This window comes from Oncorhynchus mykiss, chromosome 6 (assembly GCF_013265735.2).
Source record: "Oncorhynchus mykiss isolate Arlee chromosome 6, USDA_OmykA_1.1, whole genome shotgun sequence".
In the NCBI taxonomy this organism is placed as follows: domain Eukaryota; kingdom Metazoa; phylum Chordata; class Actinopteri; order Salmoniformes; family Salmonidae; genus Oncorhynchus; species Oncorhynchus mykiss.
The window spans coordinates 87,046,641-87,069,100 of record NC_048570.1 but is presented as its reverse complement, the minus strand read 5'-3'; the positions used below and the strand labels follow the sequence as shown (position 1 = coordinate 87,069,100).

The following is a 22,460-nucleotide window of genomic DNA, read 5'->3' as shown; positions in this document are numbered from 1 at the left end:
TGTTGGAGCTCAATCAAGACAATACTCTGGTATAGTTCTGAAGTGTTGGAGCTCAATCAAGACAATACTCTGGTATAGTGTTGGAGCTCAATCAAGACAATACTCTGGTATACAGTACTAGTCAAAAGTTTGGACAGCTACTCATTCAAGGGTTTTTCTTTATTTTTTACTATTTTCTACATTGTAGAATAATACTAAAGACATCAAAACTATGAAATAACACATATGGAATCATGGAGTAACCCAAAAATGTGTTAAACAAATCTAAATATATTTTATATTTGAGATTCTTCAAAGTAGCCACCCTTCGCTTTGATGACAGCTTTGCACACTCTTGGCATTGTGGTCTTGACTATTATTCTACAATGTAGAAAATAGTAAAGATAAAGAAAAACCCTGGAATGAGTAGGAGTGTCCAAACTTTAGACTGTTACTGAAGTGAACAAGACAATACTCTGGTATAGTTCTGAACTCAATACTCATAAGAATGTACTAAAGCAACCACGTGCTGCTTGTCATAAGCAGGCAGACATTTTTCTGGTGGTTGTAAATGTCCTTATCCCCTACCGTTTCTGGTGGTTGTAAATGTCCTTATACCCTACCGTTTCTGGTGGTTGTAAATGTCCTTATACCCTACCGTTTCTGGTGGTTGTAAATGTCCTTATACCCTACCGTTTCTGGTGGTTGTAAATGTCCTTATACCCTACCGTTTCTGGTGGTTGTAAATGTCCTTATCCCCTACCGTTTCTGGTGGTTGTAAATGTCCTTATACCCTACCGTTTCTGGTGGTTGTAAATGTCCTTATACCCTACCGTTTCTGGTGGTTGTAAATGTCCTTATACCCTACCGTTTCTGGTGGTTGTAAATGTCCTTATACCCTACCGTTTCTGGTGGTTGTAAATGTCCTTATACCCTACCGTTTCTGGTGGTTGTAAATGTCCTTATACCCTACCGTTTCTGGTGGTTGTAAATGTCCTTATCCCCTACCTGGTGGTTGTAAATGTCCTTATACCCTACCGTTTCTGGTGGTTGTAAATGTCCTTATACCCTACCGTTTCTGGTGGTTGTAAATGTCCTTATACCCTACCGTTTCTGGTGGTTGTAAATGTCCTTATCCCCTACCTGGTGGTTGTAAATGTCCTTATACCCTACCGTTTCTGGTGGTTGTAAATGTCCTTATACCCTACCGTTTCTGGTGGTTGTAAATGTCCTTATCCCCTACCTGGTGGTTGTAAATGTCCTTATACCCTACCGTTTCTGGTGGTTGTAAATGTCCTTATACCCTACCGTTTCTGGTGGTTGTAAATGTCCTTATACCCTACCGTTTCTGGTGGTTGTAAATGTCCTTATACCCTACCGTTTCTGGTGGTTGTAAATGTCCTTATCCCCTACTGTTTCTGGTGGTTGTAAATGTCCTTATCCCCTACCTGGTGGTTGTAAATGTCCTTATCCACTACCGTTTCTGGTGGTTGTAAATGTCCTTATCCACTACCGTTTCTGGTGGTTGTAAATGTCCTTATACCCTACCGTTTCTGGTGGTTGTAAATGTCCTTATCCCCTACCGTTTCTGGTGGTTGTAAATGTCCTTATACCCTACCGTTTCTGGTGGTTGTAAATGTCCTTATACCCTACCGTTTCTGGTGGTTGTAAATGTCCTTATCCCCTACCTGGTGGTTGTAAATGTCCTTATACCCTACCGTTTCTGGTGGTTGTAAATGTCCTTATACCCTACCGTTTCTGGTGGTTGTAAATGTCCTTATACCCTACCGTTTCTGGTGGTTGTAAATGTCCTTATCCACTACCGTTTCTGGTGGTTGTAAATGTCCTTATACCCTACCGTTTCTGGTGGTTGTAAATGTCCTTATACCCTACCGTTTCTGGTGGTTGTAAATGTCCTTATCCCCTACCGTTTCTGGTGGTTGTAAATGTCCTTATCCCCTACCTGGTGGTTGTAAATGTCCTTATACCCTACCGTTTCTGGTGGTTGTAAATGTCATTATCCCCTACCGTTTCTGGTGGTTGTAAATGTCCTTATCCCCTACCTGGTGGTTGTAAATGTCCTTATACCCTACCGTTTCTGGTGGTTGTAAATGTCCTTATACCCTACCGTTTCTGGTGGTTGTAAATGTCATTATCCACTACCGTTTCTGGTGGTTGTAAATGTCCTTATCCCCTACCTGGTGGTTGTAAATGTCCTTATCCCCTACCGTTTCTGGTGGTTGTAAATGTCCTTATCCCCTACCTGGTGGTTGTAAATGTCCTTATCCCCTACCGTTTCTGGTGGTTGTAAATGTCCTTATACCCTACCGTTTCTGGTGGTTGTAAATGTCCTTATCCCCTACCGTTTCTGGTGGTTGTAAATGTCCTTATCCCCTACCTGGTGGTTGTAAATGTCCTTATACCCTACCGTTTCTGGTGGTTGTAAATGTCCTTATACCCTACCGTTTCTGGTGGTTGTAAATGTCCTTATCCCCTACCGTTTCTGGTGGTTGTAAATGTCCTTATCCCCTACCGTTTCTGGTGGTTGTAAATGTCCTTATCCCCTACCTGGTGGTTGTAAATGTCCTTATACCCTACCGTTTCTGGTGGTTGTAAATGTCCTTATACCCTACCGTTTCTGGTGGTTGTAAATGTCCTTATACCCTACCGTTTCTGGTGGTTGTAAATGTCCTTATACCCTACCGTTTATGGTGGTTGTAAATGTCCTTATCCCCTACCTGGTGGTTGTAAATGTCCTTATACCCTACCGTTTCTGGTGGTTGTAAATGTCCTTATCCACTACCGTTTCTGGTGGTTGTAAATGTCCTTATCCACTACCGTTTCTGGTGGTTGTAAATGTCCTTATCCCCTACCGTTTCTGGTGGTTGTAAATGTCCTTATACCCTACCGTTTATGGTGGTTGTAAATGTCCTTATCCCCTACCTGGTGGTTGTAAATGTCCTTATACCCTACCGTTTCTGGTGGTTGTAAATGTCCTTATCCACTACCGTTTCTGGTGGTTGTAAATGTCCTTATCCACTACCGTTTCTGGTGGTTGTAAATGTCCTTATACCCTACCGTTTCTGGTGGTTGTAAATGTCCTTATCCCCTACCGTTTCTGGTGGTTGTAAATGTCCTTATCCCCTACCGTTTCTGGTGGTTGTAAATGTCCTTATCCCCTACCGTTTCTGGTGGTTGTAAATGTCCTTATACCCTACCGTTTCTGGTGGTTGTAAATGTCCTTATCCCCTACCGTTTCTGGTGGTTGTAAATGTCCTTATACCCTACCGTTTCTGGTGGTTGTAAATGTCCTTATACCCTACCGTTTCTGGTGGTTGTAAATGTCCTTATCCACTACCGTTTCTGGTGGTTGTAAATGTCCTTATACCCTACCGTTTCTGGTGGTTGTAAATGTCCTTATCCCCTACCGTTTCTGGTGGTTGTAAATGTCCTTATCCCCTACCGTTTCTGGTGGTTGTAAATGTCCTTATCCCCTACCGTTTCTGGTGGTTGTAAATGTCCTTATCCCCTACCGTTTCTGGTGGTTGTAAATGTCCTTATACCCTACCTGGTGGTTGTAAATGTCCTTATACCCTACCGTTTCTGGTGGTTGTAAATGTCCTTATACCCTACCGTTTCTGGTGGTTGTAAATGTCCTTATCCCCTACCGTTTCTGGTGGTTGTAAATGTCCTTATCCCCTACCGTTTCTGGTGGTTGTAAATGTCCTTATACCCTACCGTTTCTGGTGGTTGTAAATGTCCTTATACCCTACCGTTTATGGTGGTTGTAAATGTCCTTATACCCTACCGTTTCTGGTGGTTGTAAATGTCCTTATACCCTACCGTTTATGGTGGTCATGTGCTTATCTGCTACCTTTTAGAAAATAAATATTTTGATCTTATAAATGCAAATTCTTAATAAAAAATTGAGACATCCCAGGCATGCACATTCTCGTAGAGGCTTTGCTATAAGAGGTGTGTGTGTGTGTGTGTGTGTGTGTGTGTGTGTGTGTGTGTGTGCGGCCTGAATTCCTCCAGAGAGCGGGTGGAGTGCGTCATTCAGCAGGCTGCAGCTTCTCACTCCCCAGTGACTGTCATATCAGCTAATAACTCCACACTCTAAGTGTTGGCAAACCATCAGACGTCTAAACCACTGCTGGCAACATAGAGCAGGACTGTCATTAGAGCTGTGTTTATGGTCCATTCACACTCAATGAACAGCATGGTGGCCTACTGTACTGTACACAGCCAGCTAGTATGGTGGTCTACTGTACTGTACACAGCCAGCTAGCAGGGTCAACAGTCTTCATACTGCTATTAGCTAACCACTATCGTGTTGATCATCTTGTCTCGTGTTGTTACGCTGTGCTGAAGTTGGCATGTTCATACTGTTAAACACAGCATGGGCCTTGATGGTTTTACTGACTGAACTGGGGCTGATTGAAGTCATAGTCCATAAAGAACCAACGTGCCCTCAAAGTCCATGATAATGATTGTGACTAGAAAATGTCTCCATATTGTATGATCCTGTAAGTCCCACTAAAAGGCGCTCTGTGCAGACAGGCATGTTCAGACCTTGTTAGAATGAGAACACACCAGCCCATCATCAACGTGTGACCGTGTTGACGTCCAAGAATCGGGCTGTGAATGTGACCTGCTTGAGTAGCACACGGATCATCGATTCTAGTGCTTTACCTTTTCCAAGCACTCACCGTAGTTGTCCAGGCACGTTTTGCCCAGTGCTTTACTTGACAGGAAGGTCCCATTTGGAGACGTCCAAGTCCTCTGGTTAACAGAAAATAAGGACTGGGTTATGTACCATGGTTTGGAGGCAGGGTCAGCCACGGTGTAGAACCGTCCTAGCATTGTTCAAGGGCTCGATGTCAGCAGATGGCAGGTTATTTGTGCTCATAGGAAATTGAATAAAGCAGGGGATTTATTTGCATATCTGGATTGTATTGTTGTGATAGCGTGACTGACCTGCACATCTAGTTGTAGGAAACCGAAGAGATGAGAGGCTGCATTGTGAAGGCCTAGTGGTGGCCCTAATAGATGACCGATCAACATGGAGACAATATCAAGGTGGCATCAAGGAGATTTTTTCCCCCCATAAGTATTCTGTCTAAAGAGATATATTCTGCTAGCCTGTATTTGCATTTGCCAAGTCCTTTGAATATTGTTGGACTGAGCCGTTTCCTTTGTGTTGGGTAACTCTGACAGTGTGCGAGGGGAGGTGCTAGTTGCCCCTCAATGAAAGGAAGTGTGTGTGTGTGTGTGCGTGCGTGCCCCCCCCCCCCCCCCCCCCCCCATCGCGTTGGAACAAGCGACGGGGGGGACAAAGTGTACAGACGTCAGGTTGGCTCATCTCCAGCTACATCTGGCAGGCATGACATCACCATCATAAATCACTACACACTGGAGGGATTCTTGGAATCGTAAGGCACATCACACACTTGTGTATACACACACACACACATGCTCTCACACACACACACACACACACATGCTCTTCTCACACACACGCTCTTCTCACACACACGCTCTTCTCACACACACACACACTCACACATGCTCACACACACACACACACGCACACGCACACAAGCGCTCATTATACAGTTAATGGTATGTGGTTTGGTATGTGTTTTTACCATTTTATAGAGATCTTGTAAATGTCATTTTCTGTTTTTTCCATGTGCTACCAGGGTCCATTCAGGTTGTTGGATAGATCTAGGCTCACTGAAGGAGACGTGATGGAGTCAAGAGAGGGAAGCAGAATAGAGATGGAGGTTAACAGACAAACATAGCAGATGCTGTATGCACTATGACATTCAGTTACACATCAGCCTGAGCCTACCATATGGGAAATATACACAACAACATTTTATAGGACCTTGTTCAGTGTTTGTGGTGTAAACACAATGCATATATATGGTCCCTTTTTAGGCACATATCTAGGATCAGCTCCCCTTTCCCAAATTCTAACCATGAACACTGTCAGCTTGTACAATGTTCATGGCTGGCTAATATGAACATTTCTGCTAAGCATTGAAGGACTGGGCCGTTGGTTCATTCCATTCTTCTGCAGACTGGGATCATAAACCACCGTATTAGGTTATTGTTTCTGTGCCCATGCTGCCACCAATGAGGTTGGTTCTGGTATTTCCCCGTCGTTATTTGCGAGGGCAGAGGGATAACAGATTGACTGGTTTGTTCAGCTGACTGTGTGTGTTTTGGCTAATAGAGAGGAGGGGAAAGGAGGCTCCATTGATTTGATGAAACTCTCACTGGGATTATAGCCCTTTATCGCTCCGTTCTTTTCCCCAGCGAGTCAAGGAAACAACGTGCAGTAGGGGAGAAACACTGCAAAATGCTAAGAATGCTTTTCATATTATTAAACCACAAAGTGGTCCAGGCTGGCACAGCACAGCACGGTGGTCCAGGCTGGCACAGCACGGTGGTCCAGGCAGGCTCAGCACAGGGAAGGGTTGTGCTGTGTTCTAGCCTAACAGGAAAAAAAACACTACTACTGGAACACTGTTGTTTTGTTTGTTCAGGCCCAGTATCGACACAACTACTGGAACACTGTTGTATTGTCTGTTCAGGCCCAGTATCGACACTACTACTGGAACACTGTTGTTTTGTTTGTTCAGGCCCAGTATCGACACTACTACTGGAACACTGTTGTTTTGTTTGTTCAGGCCCAGTATCGACACTACTACTGGAACACTGTTGTTTTGTTTGTTCAGGCCCAGTATCGAAACCACTACTGGAACACTGTTGTTTTGTTTGTTCAGGCCCAGTATCGACACTACTACTGGAACACTGTTGTTTTGTTTGTTCAGGCCCAGTATCGACACTACTACTGGAACACTGTTGTTTTGTTTGTTCAGGCCCAGTATCGAAACCACTACTGGAACACTGTTGTTTTGTTTGTTCAGGCCCAGTATCGACACTACTACTGGAACACTGTTGTTTTGTTTGTTCAGGCCCAGTATCGACACCACTACTGGAACACTGTTGTTTTGTTTGTTCAGGCCCAGTATCGACACTACTACTGGAACACTGTTGTTTTGTTTGTTCAGGCCCAGTATCGACACTACTACTGGAACACTGTTGTTTTGTTTGTTCAGGCCCAGTATCGACACAACTACTGGAACACTGTTGTATTGTCTGTTCAGGCCCAGTATCGACACTACTACTGGAACACTGTTGTTTTGTTTGTTCAGGCCCAGTATCGACACTACTACTGGAACACTGTTGTTTTGTTTGTTCAGGCCCAGTATCGACACAACTACTGGAACACTGTTGTATTGTCTGTTCAGGCCCAGTATCGACACTACTACTGGAACACTGTTGTTTTGTTTGTTCAGGCCCAGTATCGACACTACTACTGGAACACTGTTGTTTTGTTTGTTCAGGCCCAGTATCGACACTACTACTGGAACACTGTTGTTTTGTTTGTTCAGGCCCAGTATCGAAACCACTACTGGAACACTGTTGTTTTGTTTGTTCAGGCCCAGTATCGACACTACTACTGGAACACTGTTGTTTTGTTTGTTCAGGCCCAGTATCGACACTACTACTGGAACACTGTTGTTTTGTTTGTTCAGGCCCAGTATCGAAACCACTACTGGAACACTGTTGTTTTGTTTGTTCAGGCCCAGTATCGACACTACTACTGGAACACTGTTGTTTTGTTTGTTCAGGCCCAGTATCGAAACTACTACTGGAACACTGTTGTTTCGTCTGTTCAGGCCCAGTATCGACACAACTACTGGAACACTGTTGTTTTGTTTGTTCAGGCCCAGTATCGACACCACTACTGGAACACTGTTGTTTTGTTTGTTCAGGCCCAGTATCGACACTACTACTGGAACACTGTTGTTTTGTTTGTTCAGGCCCAGTATCGACACTACTACTGGAACACTGTTGTTTTGTTTGTTCAGGCCCAGTATCGAAACTACTACTGGAACACTGTTGTTTTGTCTGTTCAGGCCCAGTATCGACACAACTACTGGAACACTGTTGTTTTGTTTGTTCAGGCCCAGTATCGACACTACTACTGGAACACTGTTGTTTTGTTTGTTCAGGCCCAGTATCGACACTACTACTGGAACACTGTTGTTTTGTTTGTTCAGGCCCAGTATCGACACTACTACTGGAACACTGTTGTTTTGTTTGTTCAGGCCCAGTATCGACACTACTACTGGAACACTGTTGTTTTGTTTGTTCAGGCCCAGTATCGACACTACTACTGGAACACTGTTGTTTTGTTTGTTCAGGCCCAGTATCGACACTACTACTGGAACACTGTTGTTTTGTTTGTTCAGGTCCAGTATCGACACTACTACTGGAACACTGTTGTTTTGTTTGTTCAGGCCCAGTATCGAAACCACTACTGGAACACTGTTGTTTTGTTTGTTCAGGCCCAGTATCGACACCACTACTGGAACACTGTTGTTTTGTTTGTTCAGGCCCAGTATCGACACTACTACTGGAACACTGTTGTTTTGTTTGTTCAGGCCAAGATTCAGTGGAGGCTTCTGAGGGGAGGACGGCTCATAATAATGGCTGGAATGGCGTCAAACAAATGTAAACCATGTTTTTGATGTATTTGATTGCATTCCACCTATTCGACTCCAGCCATTACCAAGAGCTCGTCCTCCCCAATTAAGGTGCGACCAACCTCCAGTGCCAAGAGTGAAGAAACACAGTTAGAGTACAGGCCACAATCTTGTTTTACCTGTCCTTGGGATGAAATGTGTGATGTAGGCTGTGAATGACGGTTATGTGATTGATGTTTGTCAGGGCTATCCCCTACTCCACTATCATATGCATAGTGTTCTGCCTCTGCAGTTATGGCAGACAACCCAAACCTCTGTAGAACTTAGACAGCATAGAAGAGGGATGTCCCATACAATGTTATGGGGCTCAGTGGTATTTAGTACGAGTTGATAAGATTCTTACTAGACTTACTAGGACCAAACCTTGAGTGTTGAACCATAGCATTGTGAGATCACATCTTCATGTTTCTATTTGTTCATCCCGGAAACCCTAGACCCAGTCTAATTCCCACACCGCCCCAACAGATGACGCGTTCTCTGTTGCACTCCACACTGCCCTTTCCCACTTGGACAAAAGGAACACGTGAGAACGCTGTTCATTGACTACAGCTCAGTGTTCAATTAATCCATCAAATGGCCACCTGGACTATTTGTTTTGACCCCCCCTTGTTTATTATCTATGCATAGTCATTTTACCCCTACCTACATGTTCAAATGACCTCGACTAACATGTACCCCCGCACATTGACTCGGTACCCCGCGACATTGACTCGGTACCCCCGCACATTGACTCGGTACCCCCGCACATTGACTCGGTACCCCCGCACATTGACTCGGTACCCCCGCACATTGACTCGGTACCCCCGCACATTGACTCGGTACCCCCGCACATTGATTCGGTACCCCCGCACATTGACTCGGTACCCCCGCACATTGACTCGGTACCCCCACACATTGACTCTGTACCCCCGCACATTGATTCGGTACCCCCGCACATTGACTCGGTACCCCCACACATTGATTCGGTACCCCCACACATTGATTCGGTACCCCAACACATTGACTCGGTACCCCCACACATTGACTCGGTACCCCCACACATTGACTCGGTACCCCCACACATTGACTCGGTACCCCCACACATTGACTCGGTACCCCCTGTATATAGCCTTATTATTTTCATTTTACTTGATTAAACAAACATGTTTTCTTAACTGCATTGTTGGTTAAGGGCTTTTAAGTACGCATTTCACGGTAACCTGTTGTATTCCGCGCATGTGACAAATAACATTTGATTTGATTGTATAGGAGGAGTACAGGGCGGAGGGCATCAGCTGGCACAACATTGACTACATCGACAACACAGGCTGCATCAACCTCATCAGTAAGAAGCCCACTGCGCTGCTCCACCTGCTGGATGAGGAGTCAAAGTGAGTCCATTAGACCTCTCTCTCTCTCGCTCTCGCTCAGACCTGGGTCAAAATACGACCAGTGATTCCACTCCGTAAGACTGACTAGGTGATGTTATAGTGGAGAACAATGATACTCTGTAATGGGAGATATTCAGGTTGCATCATAATGCAGACTCTATGAAGTCTTAAAATATACATAACCTGATATCCTAACAGTCCTCGTCTGATGACAGACCATTTTAATAAGCATATATGAACTCATTCATAAGCATGGCTGAAATTTGACATTTTTGTTTCAGTACAACATCCTGGTAATTCCCTCTCCATGTGCTGTAACTAAATAGTCTGCTTCTTCCTGATCTGGACACTGACACACTGAATTCCTCCCACTTGAAATAGCTGGAAATCGAGTCCCTGGCGCTCTGTGTTTTTCATAGCTCAAGTTCCCCTTAGCCTCCCCCTGTCCCACTCTTCCTGTCCTCTTTCTGTAAGCTGTTGGTTTACTGTGAACACTTCTGGCAGGGGACTGCTGTGCAGCGTCTCTAAAGGCATGAGAGAAAGCAGGAGTTTATCGTCGTCCTCTGGCCAACCACATTCTCCCTATGGGGAGAGTTTGACTCTTAGGTGTAAATCTAGGATCAGCTCACCCTCCATTAATCCTTGCCTTAGCCATTATCGGGGGAAATATAAAACTGACCTCACGTCAGTGTTCATGGGTGACTACATTCTATGGATGTTGGAACCACCCGTAAGTCTTTGTGCTCCTGTATAATCAGAATCATTATTCAATAGGGACCAGAAGAGGGGAGCGGAATGAATAGGTGTCTGTCCGTCTGTCGGTGTTCCTGCTTGTGTCTCTGTGTTCCTGCTTGTGTTCCTGCTTGTGTCTCTGTGTTCCTGCTTGTGTCTCTGTGTTCCTGCTTGTGTCTCTGTGTTCCTGCTTGTGTTCCTGCGTGTGTCTCTGTGTTCCTGCGTGCGTCTCTGTGTTTCTGCGTGTGTCTCTGTGTTCCTGCGTGTGTCTCTGTGTTCCTGCGTATGTCTCTGTGTTCCTGCTTGTGTCTCTGTGTTCCAGCGTGTGTCTCTGTGTTCCTGCGTGTGTCTCTGTGTTTCTGCGTGTGTCTCTGTGTTTCTGCGTGTGTCTCTGTGTTTCTGCGTGTGTCTCTGTGTTTCTGCGTGTGTCTCTGTGTTTCTGCGTGTGTCTCTGTGTTTCTGCGTGTGTCTCTGTGTTTCTGCGTGTGTCTCTGTGTTTCTGCGTGTGTCTCTGTGTTTCTGCGTGTGTCTCTGTGTTTCTGCGTGTGTCTCTGTGTTCCTGCGTGTGTCTCTGTGTTTCTGCGTGTGTCTCTGTGTTTCTGCGTGTGTCTCTGTGTTTCTGCGTGTGTCTCTGTGTTCCTGCGTGTGTCTCTGTGTTCCTGCGTGTGTCTCTGTGTTCCTGCGTGTGTCTCTGTGTTCCTGCGTGTGTCTCTGTGTTCCTGCGTGTGTCTCTGTGTTCCTGCGTGTGTCTCTGTGTTTCTGCGTGTGTCTGTGTTCCTGCTTGTGTTCCTGCGTGTGTCTCTGTGTTTCTGCGTGTGTCTGTGTTCCTGCTTGTGTTCCTGCGTGTGTCTCTGTGTTCCTGCGTGTGTCTCTGTGTTCCTGCGTGTGTCTCTGTGTTTCTGCGTGTGTCTGTGTTCCTGCTTGTGTTCCTGCGTGTGTCTCTGTGTTCCTGCGTGTGTCTCTGTGTTCCTGCGTGTGTCTCTGTGTTTCTGCGTGTGTCTGTGTTCCTGCTTGTGTTCCTGCGTGTGTCTCTGTGTTTCTGCGTGTGTCTCTGTGTTCCTGCGTGTGTCTCTGTGTTCCTGCGTGTGTCTCTGTGTTCCTGCTTGTGTCTCTGTGTTCCAGCGTGTGTCTCTGTGTTCCAGCGTGTGTCTCTGTGTTCCAGCGTGTGTCTCTGTGTTCCTGCGTGTGTCTCTGTGTTCCTGCGTGTGTCTCTGTGTTCCAGCGTGTGTCTCTGCTCATGTTCCTGCGTGTGTCTCTGTGTTCCTGCTTGTGTCTCTGTGTTCCTGCTTGTGTCTCTGTGTTCCTGCGTGTGTCTCTGTGTTTCTGCGTGTGTCTCTGTGTTTCTGCGTGTGTCTCTGTGTTCCTGCTTGTGTCTCTGTTCCTGCGTGTGTCTCTGTGTTCCTGCGTGTGTTTCTGTGTTCCAGCGTGTGTCTCTGCTCATGTTCCTGCGTGTGTCTGTATTATGATCCCCCCTGAGACATGATGACACCAACCCCCCTGCCGTCCTTGTCCCAGCTTCCCCCAGGCCTCTAACCAGACTCTGCTGGACAAGTTCAAGCGGCAGCATGAGGGCAACGGCTACATTGAGTTTCCCGCCGTCATGGAGCCCGCCTTCATCATCCGCCACTACGCCGGCAAGGTCAAATACGGGGTCAAGGTCAGTGTCTGACTGTCTGGGTCAACAAGAGCTTCATGTGTGTCATAGCGTCCTAGCTTAAATCATTCCATGGAGTGGAATGGAAATGTATGTAGGACAAACTACTGTTTACTCTGGCAGGTAGACTCCTGGAAAGGACCATGTGAAAAGAGAACATCAGAGCCAGCATGGTTCAGGTTAGCACGTCAGTGTTAAGGATATGGGGGTCACCTCAGTGTGTGTGGGGGGGGGGGGGGTTCAGGTTAGCACGGCAGTGATATAGGGGTCACCTCAGTGTGTGGGGGGGGTTCAGGTTAGCACGGCAGTGTTAAGGATATAGGGGTCACCTCAGTGTGTGTGTGGGGGGGGGGGGGGGGGGGGGGTTCAGGTTAGCACGGCAGTGTTAAGGATATAGGGGTCACCTCAGTGTGGGGGGGGGGTGTGAAGACTTACACCTGTACAGGATGATTTGTTAATCACTCTCTTGGCCCAGTTCCCTGCTGCAGAGTCCTATAACCCAGACCTCAGACTTGGCAACCAGGAATATGTCACACATTGTGCAGGTCTGGGCAGTCGTGTTTCGCTCAACTGGTTTCTGTGTCGTCTCCTGCGAACTACAAACGCTTCATTCTCTCTTGCACTCATTCAACCTGTTCATTTCCATGGGATTTACTATTGTTGTGTTTGGATGGAACAGAGTCCAAGTAACATTTCAGGGCTTGGTTGGAACCACATTGGCAATATATGAGGCATCAATCAATAGAATTACCCTGCGGAGAGGAGCATTAAGAAAGGTTTTAATTAGTGGTGTTGCAATCCAGTTCAAACCGAGTCCATCCTCTATGACATGGCTTCTTTAGGGACATGGTTTTGGAAACCTCAGGAGTTCTGCCATACAAGAAGCTGCCTACCTGTTCCAATGAAAGTCTCACTAGAGAGGAAATTAAAAGCTGAAAGATGTATTGAAGCTGAGCTTATGTGTACGTTAAACTGAGGGTGAACCGAGTGCAATGCTTAGCTCTTCTCTCGCTCTTTCTCTCACACGCACCCATACTCTCTCCCTTTCTCTGTCTCTCTCTCTTACACGTACACTCTCTCCCTTTCTCTGTCTCTCACTCTCACTCTCACACGCATCCATACTCTCTCCCTTTCTCTGTCTCTCGCTCTCACTCTCACACGCATCCATGCTCTCTCCCTTTCTCTGTCTCTCTCTCTCCTCTCTCTCTCATCCATGCTCTCTCCCTTTCTCTGTCTCTCGCTCTCACTCTCACACGCATCCATGCTCTCTCCCTTTCTCTGTCTCTCTCTCTCTCCTCTCTCTCTCATCCATGCTCTCTCCCTTTCTCTGTCTCTCTCTCTCCTCTCTCTCTCACCCATACTCTCTCCCTTTCTCTGTCTCTCTCTCTCCTCTCTCTCTCACACACACACACTCTCTCCCTTTCTCTGTCTCTCTCTCTTCTCTCACCCATACTCTCTCCCTTTCTCTCTCTCTCACCCATACTCTCTCCCTTTCTGTCTCTCTCTCTCCTCTCTCACCCAAACTCTCTCCCTTTCTCTGTCTCTCTCTCTCTTACACGTACACTCTCTCCCTTGTTCTCTTTCTCTCACTCTCACGCACACTCTCTTTTTTTTTTTATCTCTGTCTCTCTATCACACTCACGTATCCCCACACAGGACTTCCGGGAGAAGAATACGGACCATATGCGTCCGGACATCGTGGCCCTACTGAAGAGCAGCAAAAACGCCTTCATCTGTGGCCTGATGGGCATCGACCCCCCAGCCACCTTCCGCTGGGCTGTCCTCAGAGCCTTCTTCAGAGCCATGGTGGCCTTCAGGGAGTCTGGGAAGAGACACGTACACAGGAAGACTGGTGAGTGTGCTGCACACTGGGTCCTTTTCCCCCTTTAGGCTCCTGGGTCCTTTTCCCCCTTTAGGTTCCTGGGTCCTTTTCCCCCTTTAGGTTCCTGGGTCCTTTTCCCCCTTTAGGCTCCTGGGTCCTTTTCCCCCTTTAGGCTCCTGGGTCCTTTTCCCCCTTTAGGCTCCTGGGTCCTTTTCCCCCTTTAGGCTCCTGGGTCCTTTTTTCCCCCTTTAGGCTCCTGGGTCCTTTTTTCCCCCTTTAGGCTCCTGGGTCCTTTTTTCCCCGTTAGGCTCCTGGGTCCTTTTTTTCCCCCTTTAGGCTCCTGGGTCCTTTTCCCCCTTTAGGCTCCTGGGTCCTTTTCCCCCTTTAGGCTCCTGGGTCCTTTTTTCCCCGTTAGGCTCCTGGGTCCTTTTCCCCCTTTAGGCTCCTGGGTCCTTTTCCCCCTTTAGGCTCCTGGGTCCTTTTCCCCCTTTAGGCTCCTGGGTCCTTTTTTCCCCCTTTAGGCTCCTGGGTCCTTTTTTCCCCGTTAGGCTCCTGGGTCCTTTTTTTCCCCCTTTAGGCTCCTGGGTCCTTTTCCCCCTTTAGGCTCCTGTGTCCTTTTCCCCCTTTAGGCTCCTGGGTCCTTTTTTCCCCGTTAGGCTCCTGTGTCCTTTTCCCCCTTTAGGTTCCTGGGTCCTTTTTTTCCCCCTTTAGGCTCCTGGGTCCTTTTCCCCCTTTAGGCTCCTTTTTAAAGGGAAATGTATATCTATTTTTTACTTCATATTCATCCTCTCCAGCACTACCCAAACATCAACATATGTGAATATTGCACGTTTCCCCTCCTCTCAAGGACATTTTTTTTGAGGGAGAAATGATGCACATCATTGCTGTGCATCATCAGATTTTAACCAGTTGGTTTGTTATTTTTAATCAAGCCTTAGTAGACCATTAGTAAGCAATTAGAAGGAAATGCTTACTCATAATTGGTTAAAATGATGCACACCAATGATGTCATTGGAGAAAAAAATATATTGCAAAACATTTTTACTACAAAAAACATAGAAACGCATAATTTTCACACGTGGTGCTGTAGATGATGAAGTTGAAACATTATGAAATGTCCCTTTAATTCAAGTACACCAGTCATAAGGCATACAGAAGTTATGTAGCTGTAAGGCGTGTGTCTGTGCGTGTGGACCCCAGTGCAGCCAGGGCACATGCTGTGTCCCATACCCCCCTCTGTTTGTATCCTGTAGTGTGTGTGCCTAGTGCTGGTAGTACTGTCCTGCATTCAGTAGCTAGCTCTGCTAGCTTCCACTCTATATGCCTGCCTTCTGTCCCTCAACCCTTTAGTCTACAGTGGTGCCTTCTGTCCCTCAACCCTTTAGTCTACAGTGGTGCCTTCTGTCCCTCAACTCTTTAGTCTACAGTGGTGCCTTCTGTCCCTCAACCCTTTAGTCTACAGTGGTGCCTTCTGTTCCTCAACTCTTTACTCTACAGTGGTGCCTTCTGTCCCTCAACCCTTTAGTCTACAGTGGTGCCTTCTGTCCCTCAACCCTTTAGTCTACAGTGGTGCCTTCTGTCCCTCAACCCTTTAGTCTACAGTGGTGCCTTCTGTTCCTCAACTCTTTACTCTACAGTGGTGCCTTCTGTCCCTCAACCCTTTAGTCTACAGTGGTGCCTTCTGTTCCTCAACTCTTTAGTCTACAGTGGTGCCTTCTGTCCCTCAACCCTTTAGTCTACAGTGGTGCCTTCTGTTCCTCAACTCTTTAGTCTACAGTGGTGCCTTCTGTCCCTCAACCCTTTAGTCTACAGTGGTGCCTTCTGTCCCTCAACTCTTTAGTCTACAGTGGTGCCTTCTGTCCCTCAACCCTTTAGTCTACAGTGGTGCCTTCTGTCTCTCAACTCTTTAGTCTACAGTGGTGCCTTCTGTTCCTCAACTCTTTAGTCTACAGTGGTGCCTTCTGTTCCTCAAACCTTTACTCTACAGTGGTGCCTTCTGTCCCTCAACCCTGTAGTCTACAGTGGTGCCTTCTGTCCTTCAACCCTTTAGTCTACAGTGGTGCCTTCTGTCCCTCAACCCTTTAGTCTACAGTGGTGCCTTCTGTCCCTCAAATCTTTAGTCTACAGTGGTGCCTTCTGTCCCTCAAATCTTTAGTCTACAGTGGTGCCTTCTGTTCCTCAACTCTTTAGTCTACAGTGGTGCCTTCTGTTCCTCAACTCTTTAGTCTACAGTGGTGCCTTCTGTCCCTCAACCCTTTAGTCTACAGTGGTGCCTTCTGTTCCTCAACTCTTTAGTCTACAGTGGTGCCTTCTGTTCCTCAACTCTTTAGTCTACAGTGGTGCCTTCTGTTCCTCAACTCTTTAGTCTACAGTGGTGCCTTCTGTCCCTCAACCCTTTAGTCTACAGTGGTGCCTTCTGTTCCTCAACTCTTTAGTCTACAGTGGTGCCTTCTGTTCCTCAAACCTTTACTCTACAGTGGTGCCTTCTGTCCCTCAACCCTGTAGTCTACAGTGGTGCCTTCTGTCCTTCAACCCTTTAGTCTACAGTGGTGCCTTCTGTCCCTCAACCCTTTAGTCTACAGTGGTGCCTTCTGTCCCTCAAATCTTTAGTCTACAGTGGTGCCTTCTGTCCCTCAAATCTTTAGTCTACAGTGGTGCCTTCTGTTCCTCAACTCTTTAGTCTACAGTGGTGCCTTCTGTTCCTCAACTCTTTAGTCTACAGTGGTGCCTTCTGTCCCTCAACCCTTTAGTCTACAGTGGTGCCTTCTGTTCCTCAACTCTTTAGTCTACAGTGGTGCCTTCTGTTCCTCAAACCTTTACTCTACAGTGGTGCCTTCTGTCCCTCAACCCTGTAGTCTACAGTGGTGCCTTCTGTCCTTCAACCCTTTAGTCTACAGTGGTGCCTTCTGTCCCTCAACCCTTTAGTCTACAGTGGTGCCTTCTGTCCCTCAAATCTTTAGTCTACAGTGGTGCCTTCTGTTCCTCAACTCTTTAGTCTACAGTGGTGCCTTCTGTCCCTCAACCCTGTAGTCTACAGTGGTGCCTTCTGTCCCTCAACCCTTTAGTCTACAGTGGTGCCTTCTGTCCCTCAACCCTGTAGTCTACAGTGGTGCCTTCTGTCCCTCAACCCTTTAGTCTACAGTGGTGCCTTCTGTCCCTCAACCCTTTAGTCTACAGTGGTGCCTTCTGTCCCTCAAACCTGTAGTCTACAGTGGTGCCTTCTGTCCCTCAACCCTTTAGTCTACAGTGCTGCTACTTCTTGTCTGCCTGCACTGAACATAGACACATTGACATTGTGATTCAGCCATATGAACTGTATACTCCTAGATAACCAAATAGCCTTTTTGATTCCTAAACACACTTTGACATAGTGTAACTTCTAGCTTCCATGCTGACAAAGCAGTAAAGACATTGATTAATTTCCTTATGAGCGTCAATACCAACTGCAGGGGCCCCATACCAATTGACGGAATTGTGTGTCAGAAAAATGACTCAATGTTCAAATTCTTGATTACTCATTCAGAAATGCGCTCACTCCAAATGTAAATGTAACACTGTCAAAGGGGACATCACTGGTGACATCATGATCTCCTAAAGCTGACAGCGTGTGAAGGAGGGGAAATATCCTGCAGGTTAACTCTGTCACCGTTAGTCAAACTCACCCGCCTAGAACCACAACGGATCCCACCTCTGACCCCAACTGCAGTTTGAATGTAGTGTATATCCTCTCTCCTGAACGTCTGGCAGGTGTCTCTCTTGTAGTCTGCTGCTCTTCATTCTTCCTGCTGTCTAATCTGTCTTTTCTCTCTTTCTTTTTTTGTTTGTTTTTTTTCTTCTCTTTTGTTTTGCTTCCCAAGGGCATGATGCCGCTGCTCCCTGTGCAGTTTTGTGCAGTGTGGATAGTTTTAGCTTTCTGCATCACCCTGTGCATCAGAGAAGTTTAGAGATCCTGCAGAGGTGCAAAGAGGAGAAGTACAGTAAGACTGCATTTCCCACAATACCCCTCTCTCCTCACATTCATGCAACTGTGAGGGGTAACCGTAGGGGTGAGGTAGACCAACAGCATCAGACCAGAGACATTTTAGTAAATAAACATTGTGATGGAGTTGAATTATAGCATTCTTTAGATATCATTTTTGTGATGGGGAACTAATTTAAAACCCCAAGATCTCTTGTTTACTCTTCATTAAAATCATTAGTTTAGTTCCACAGCATTTGTTATCCACCTGTACTGTCTAGATATTTAGTAGGTGAACCAAGAAGGCATAATGTTTCTATTCATCCTTCCATTAAAATGAGATGCTTGTTGGTCTCCTCTCCCCCTCCCCCAATCTCTGCATGCACCTATATGTGTCTTAACAGCCAGTCTTGCATGTGATCTAGTATGTGCCTATGCTAGTCCCCCCCCACACCTTCTCACTAACTCTGTGTTTGTGGGGCGACCCAGCACTGAACGGTCCTGTTAGCATGGTGACAGGCACTCTAACTCCCTGTTTAATCCAAGCTGTGGTCTGGGGTAAGACACAGTAACACCACTAGTCTCCACCACCACAGACACATGCAGTGTTGTCGCCATGTTGCCCTGGTGGCCCTGGCCTGTTACCCTGCCCTGGTACCTGCTCAGGGGCGTAGATCAAGTGTCAACTCACTGGTCCACCATGTCACTAGTCTGCACCCCCCCACAACACACAGACACACCTCTAAATGAAATATAGAGAACATCTAGCCTATCAGAGGGCAGGGTTGTGCTATTGCCATATTGTTTGTTTATGCTTATCCTGTTACCATATTTCAATAATCTCAGATCTACTTGAAGTGCCCACAGGTAGGGTCTAGGGGCCGATCTGGACGGGTAGGGTCTAGGGGCCGATCTGGACGGGTAGGGTCTAGGGGCCGATCTGGACGGGTAGGGTCTAGGGGCCGATCTGGACGGGTAGGGTCTAGGGGCCGATCTGGACGGGTAGGGTCTAGGGGCCGATCTGGACGGGTAGGGTCTAGGGGCCGATCTGGACGGGTAGGGTCTAGGGTCCGATCTGGACGGGAAGGGTCTAGGGTCCGATCTGGACGGGTAGGGTCTAGGGGCCGATCTGGACGGGTAGGGTGTCCATGTAAGGGATGGGGGTTGGGTTGGAGGGGTTTCCGTCCCTCCATCTCGCCCTCATGTAAATCTAACTAACCTATTCACACACAAACCAATAATATCACTCTTCAATTGTTCTAGAAAAAATAGCACATTCTTCAGGGTTTTTCAATAATATCCCTCTTCAAGTGTTCTAAAAAAATACACAAGTTTGTTCAACATCAAGTCCACACCAAGCACAGTTTTTAAGAGCTTGTAGCCAACTGTTTTTTCTTCTCTTTATACCCTTCAACAGCAGAACATACTGATGATACTGAAAACCAAATAGCATACAGCCTTGAACCAGTCTGAAATGAGTCGCTAGAATGTAGTTCACTTCAAATCACTTTCTAGATGCTCTGTTTTCTCTCACTGTGTGTGATTGGCAGAGGTTTCACGACTTGAAGATGGAATGTTGGTGTATGGATTGCATCACCTCCTCTGCCAACTGTCATAAGCCAATCAGATTGAGGGAAACCGCACAGCTGCCAAAAACACAGCCGTCACAGTTATTGAAAAATGCTTTCCTGACAAAACCGGTTTGTTTTCTCCCATTGGAGGCCAACAATATCTCACTTAAATAGGTGCCTCTGAATTGAGTGTATGTATATTTTGTCTTCAGAGCTACAATGGTTCATTTAAACATGATCCAGAAGCACCCATTGTTCTTTTAAATGCAACAATTCAGCTCAATTATATTTGGCATGTTTGGATATTTGACCACAAAGTCATAGATTCTCCCCTCATGTATATCGTCATGCAATTCTTCATAGAATACCATCTTCTGAGAAAATAGATGTTTCTTGGAATATCAGGATGAATCATGGGTTTATATAAACATTTGGTTTTTGGGGAGTTAGAATCGGGGTTCTTAGTGTTGGACCTTCCCAATTACTAAAGGCATGTTTCCAATAACTGTCTTTAAGTGTTTGTCCATACAGTGAACTAAAACCTTTGTTAATCATTAGTCCAAACTAAACTGAGTAACGCTTCCTAAGTGGATCTTCCAGACTTCCATAATTCTCACAACCACGCTAACAGCCAAACTCACTGTTAACCTCCATTATTTTTAGCACTATATAACCCGATTTAAATCAGACATTTGGATACATGTAACTGTCATTATGACATCATTACAACCAGAAACAGCCCAGTTCTGTCCACTGAGTTAGAACTGGTATTGTCCTGGGGTCTAACGTTGGTCTGGGTTTGGCCTGGTCCATCTTTGTGTGTCCTCTCACCTTGTTGTGTTCTCCTCCTTCCCTGTCTCTCCCGGCTCAGGTGTGGTCAGAAAGAGTCTACGAACACCGCTATCGGACCTGCAGGGCAGCAACACGCTCAACGAGAAATCTCCACGGTAAGACCACCTGTGTACTGTACGGTGTATGCTGAGATATGTTGAAGCCTAGCGGTTAACAGCATTGGACCAATAACCAAAAGGTTGCTGGTTTGAATCCCTGAGCCGACTAGGTGAAAAATCTGTCAATGTGCCCTTCTCCTGTAAGTCGCTCTGGATAAGAGTGTTTGCTAAATGACTAAAATGTTGATGATTCTGTACTAAGGAGCTGAACACACTCCAGAGTTTCCAGGGCAGTGACGCTCCCCAGTACAGAAAAGGAGGGTTGTTTAATAATGATGCACCCCAGTACAGAAGAGGGTTGTTTAATAATGATGCTCCCCAGGACAGAAGAGGGTTGTTTAATAATGACGCTCCCCAGTACAGAAGAGGAGGGTTGTTTAATAATGATGCACCCCAGTACAGAAGAGGGTTGTTTAATAATGATGCTCCCCAGTACAGAAGAGGGTTGTTTAATAATGATGCACCCCAATACAGAAGAGGGTTGTTTAATAATGATGCTCCCCAGGACAGAAGAGGGTTGTTTAATAATGATGCACCCCAGTACAGAAGAGGGTTGTTTAATAATGATGCCCCCCAGGACAGAAGAGGGTTGTTTAATAATGACGCTCCCCAGTACAGAAGAGGAGGGTTGTTTAATAATGATGCTCCCCAGGACAGAAGAGGGTTGTTTAATAATGACGCTCCCCAGTACAGAAGAGGAGGGTTGTTTAATAATGACGCTCCCCAGTACAGAAGAGGGTTGTTTAATAATGATGCTCCCCAGTACAGAAGAAGAGGGTTGTTTAATAATGACGCTCCCCAGTACAGAAGAGGAGGGTTGTTTAATAATGATGCTCCCCAGTACAGAAGAGGAGGGTTGTTTAATAATGATGCTCCCCAGTACAGAAGAGTGTTGTTTAATAATGATGCTCCCCAGTACAGAAGAGGAGGGTTGTTTAATAATGATGCTCCCCAGTACAGAAGAGGAGGGTTGTTTAATAATGACGCTCCCCAGTACAGAAGAGGAGGGTTGTTTAATAGTGACGCACCCCAGTACAGAAGAGTGTTGTTTAATAATGATGCTCCCCAGTACAGAAGAGGAGGGTTGTTTAATAATGACGCTCCCCAGTACAGAAGAGGAGGGTTGTTTAATAGTGACGCTCCCCAGTACAGAAGAGGAGGGTTGTTTAATAATGATGCTCCCCAGTACAGAAGAGGAGGGTTGTTTAATAATGACACTCCCCAGTACAGAAGAGGAGGGTTATTTAATAATGACGCTCCCCAGTACAGAAGAGGAGGGTTGTTTAATAATGACGCTCTCCAGTACAGAAGAGGAGGGTTGTTTAATAATGACGCTCCCCAGTACAGAAGAGGGTTGTTTAATAATGATGCTCCCCAGTACAGAAGAAGAGGGTTGTTTAATAATGACGCTCCCCAGTACAGAAGAGGAGGGTTGTTTAATAATGATGCTCCCCAGTACAGAAGAGGAGGGTTGTTTAATAATGATGCTCCCCAGTACAGAAGAGTGTTGTTTAATAATGATGCTCCCCAGTACAGAAGAGGAGGGTTGTTTAATAATGATGCTCCCCAGTACAGAAGAGGAGGGTTGTTTAATAATGACGCTCCCCAGTACAGAAGAGGAGGGTTGTTTAATAGTGACGCACCCCAGTACAGAAGAGTGTTGTTTAATAATGATGCTCCCCAGTACAGAAGAGGAGGGTTGTTTAATAATGACGCTCCCCAGTACAGAAGAGGAGGGTTGTTTAATAGTGACGCTCCCCAGTACAGAAGAGGAGGGTTGTTTAATAATGATGCTCC

At 46.2% G+C, this 22,460-nt stretch overlaps 1 protein-coding gene across 1 annotated transcript in view; it reads left to right on the top strand.

The window, feature by feature from the left end:
* LOC110506954 (unconventional myosin-IXAa) overlaps positions 1 to 22,460 on the top strand; it is a 212,133-nt gene that overhangs the window by 127,596 nt on the left and 62,077 nt on the right. Inside the window, exons 12-16 of the mRNA XM_036981793.1 lie at positions 9,855 to 9,976; positions 12,224 to 12,365; positions 14,019 to 14,214; positions 18,042 to 18,161; positions 20,585 to 20,660. Coding sequence (XP_036837688.1) covers positions 9,855 to 9,976; positions 12,224 to 12,365; positions 14,019 to 14,214; positions 18,042 to 18,161; positions 20,585 to 20,660 — 656 coding nt within the window. The remainder of the gene's footprint in view (positions 1 to 9,854; positions 9,977 to 12,223; positions 12,366 to 14,018; positions 14,215 to 18,041; positions 18,162 to 20,584; positions 20,661 to 22,460) is intronic.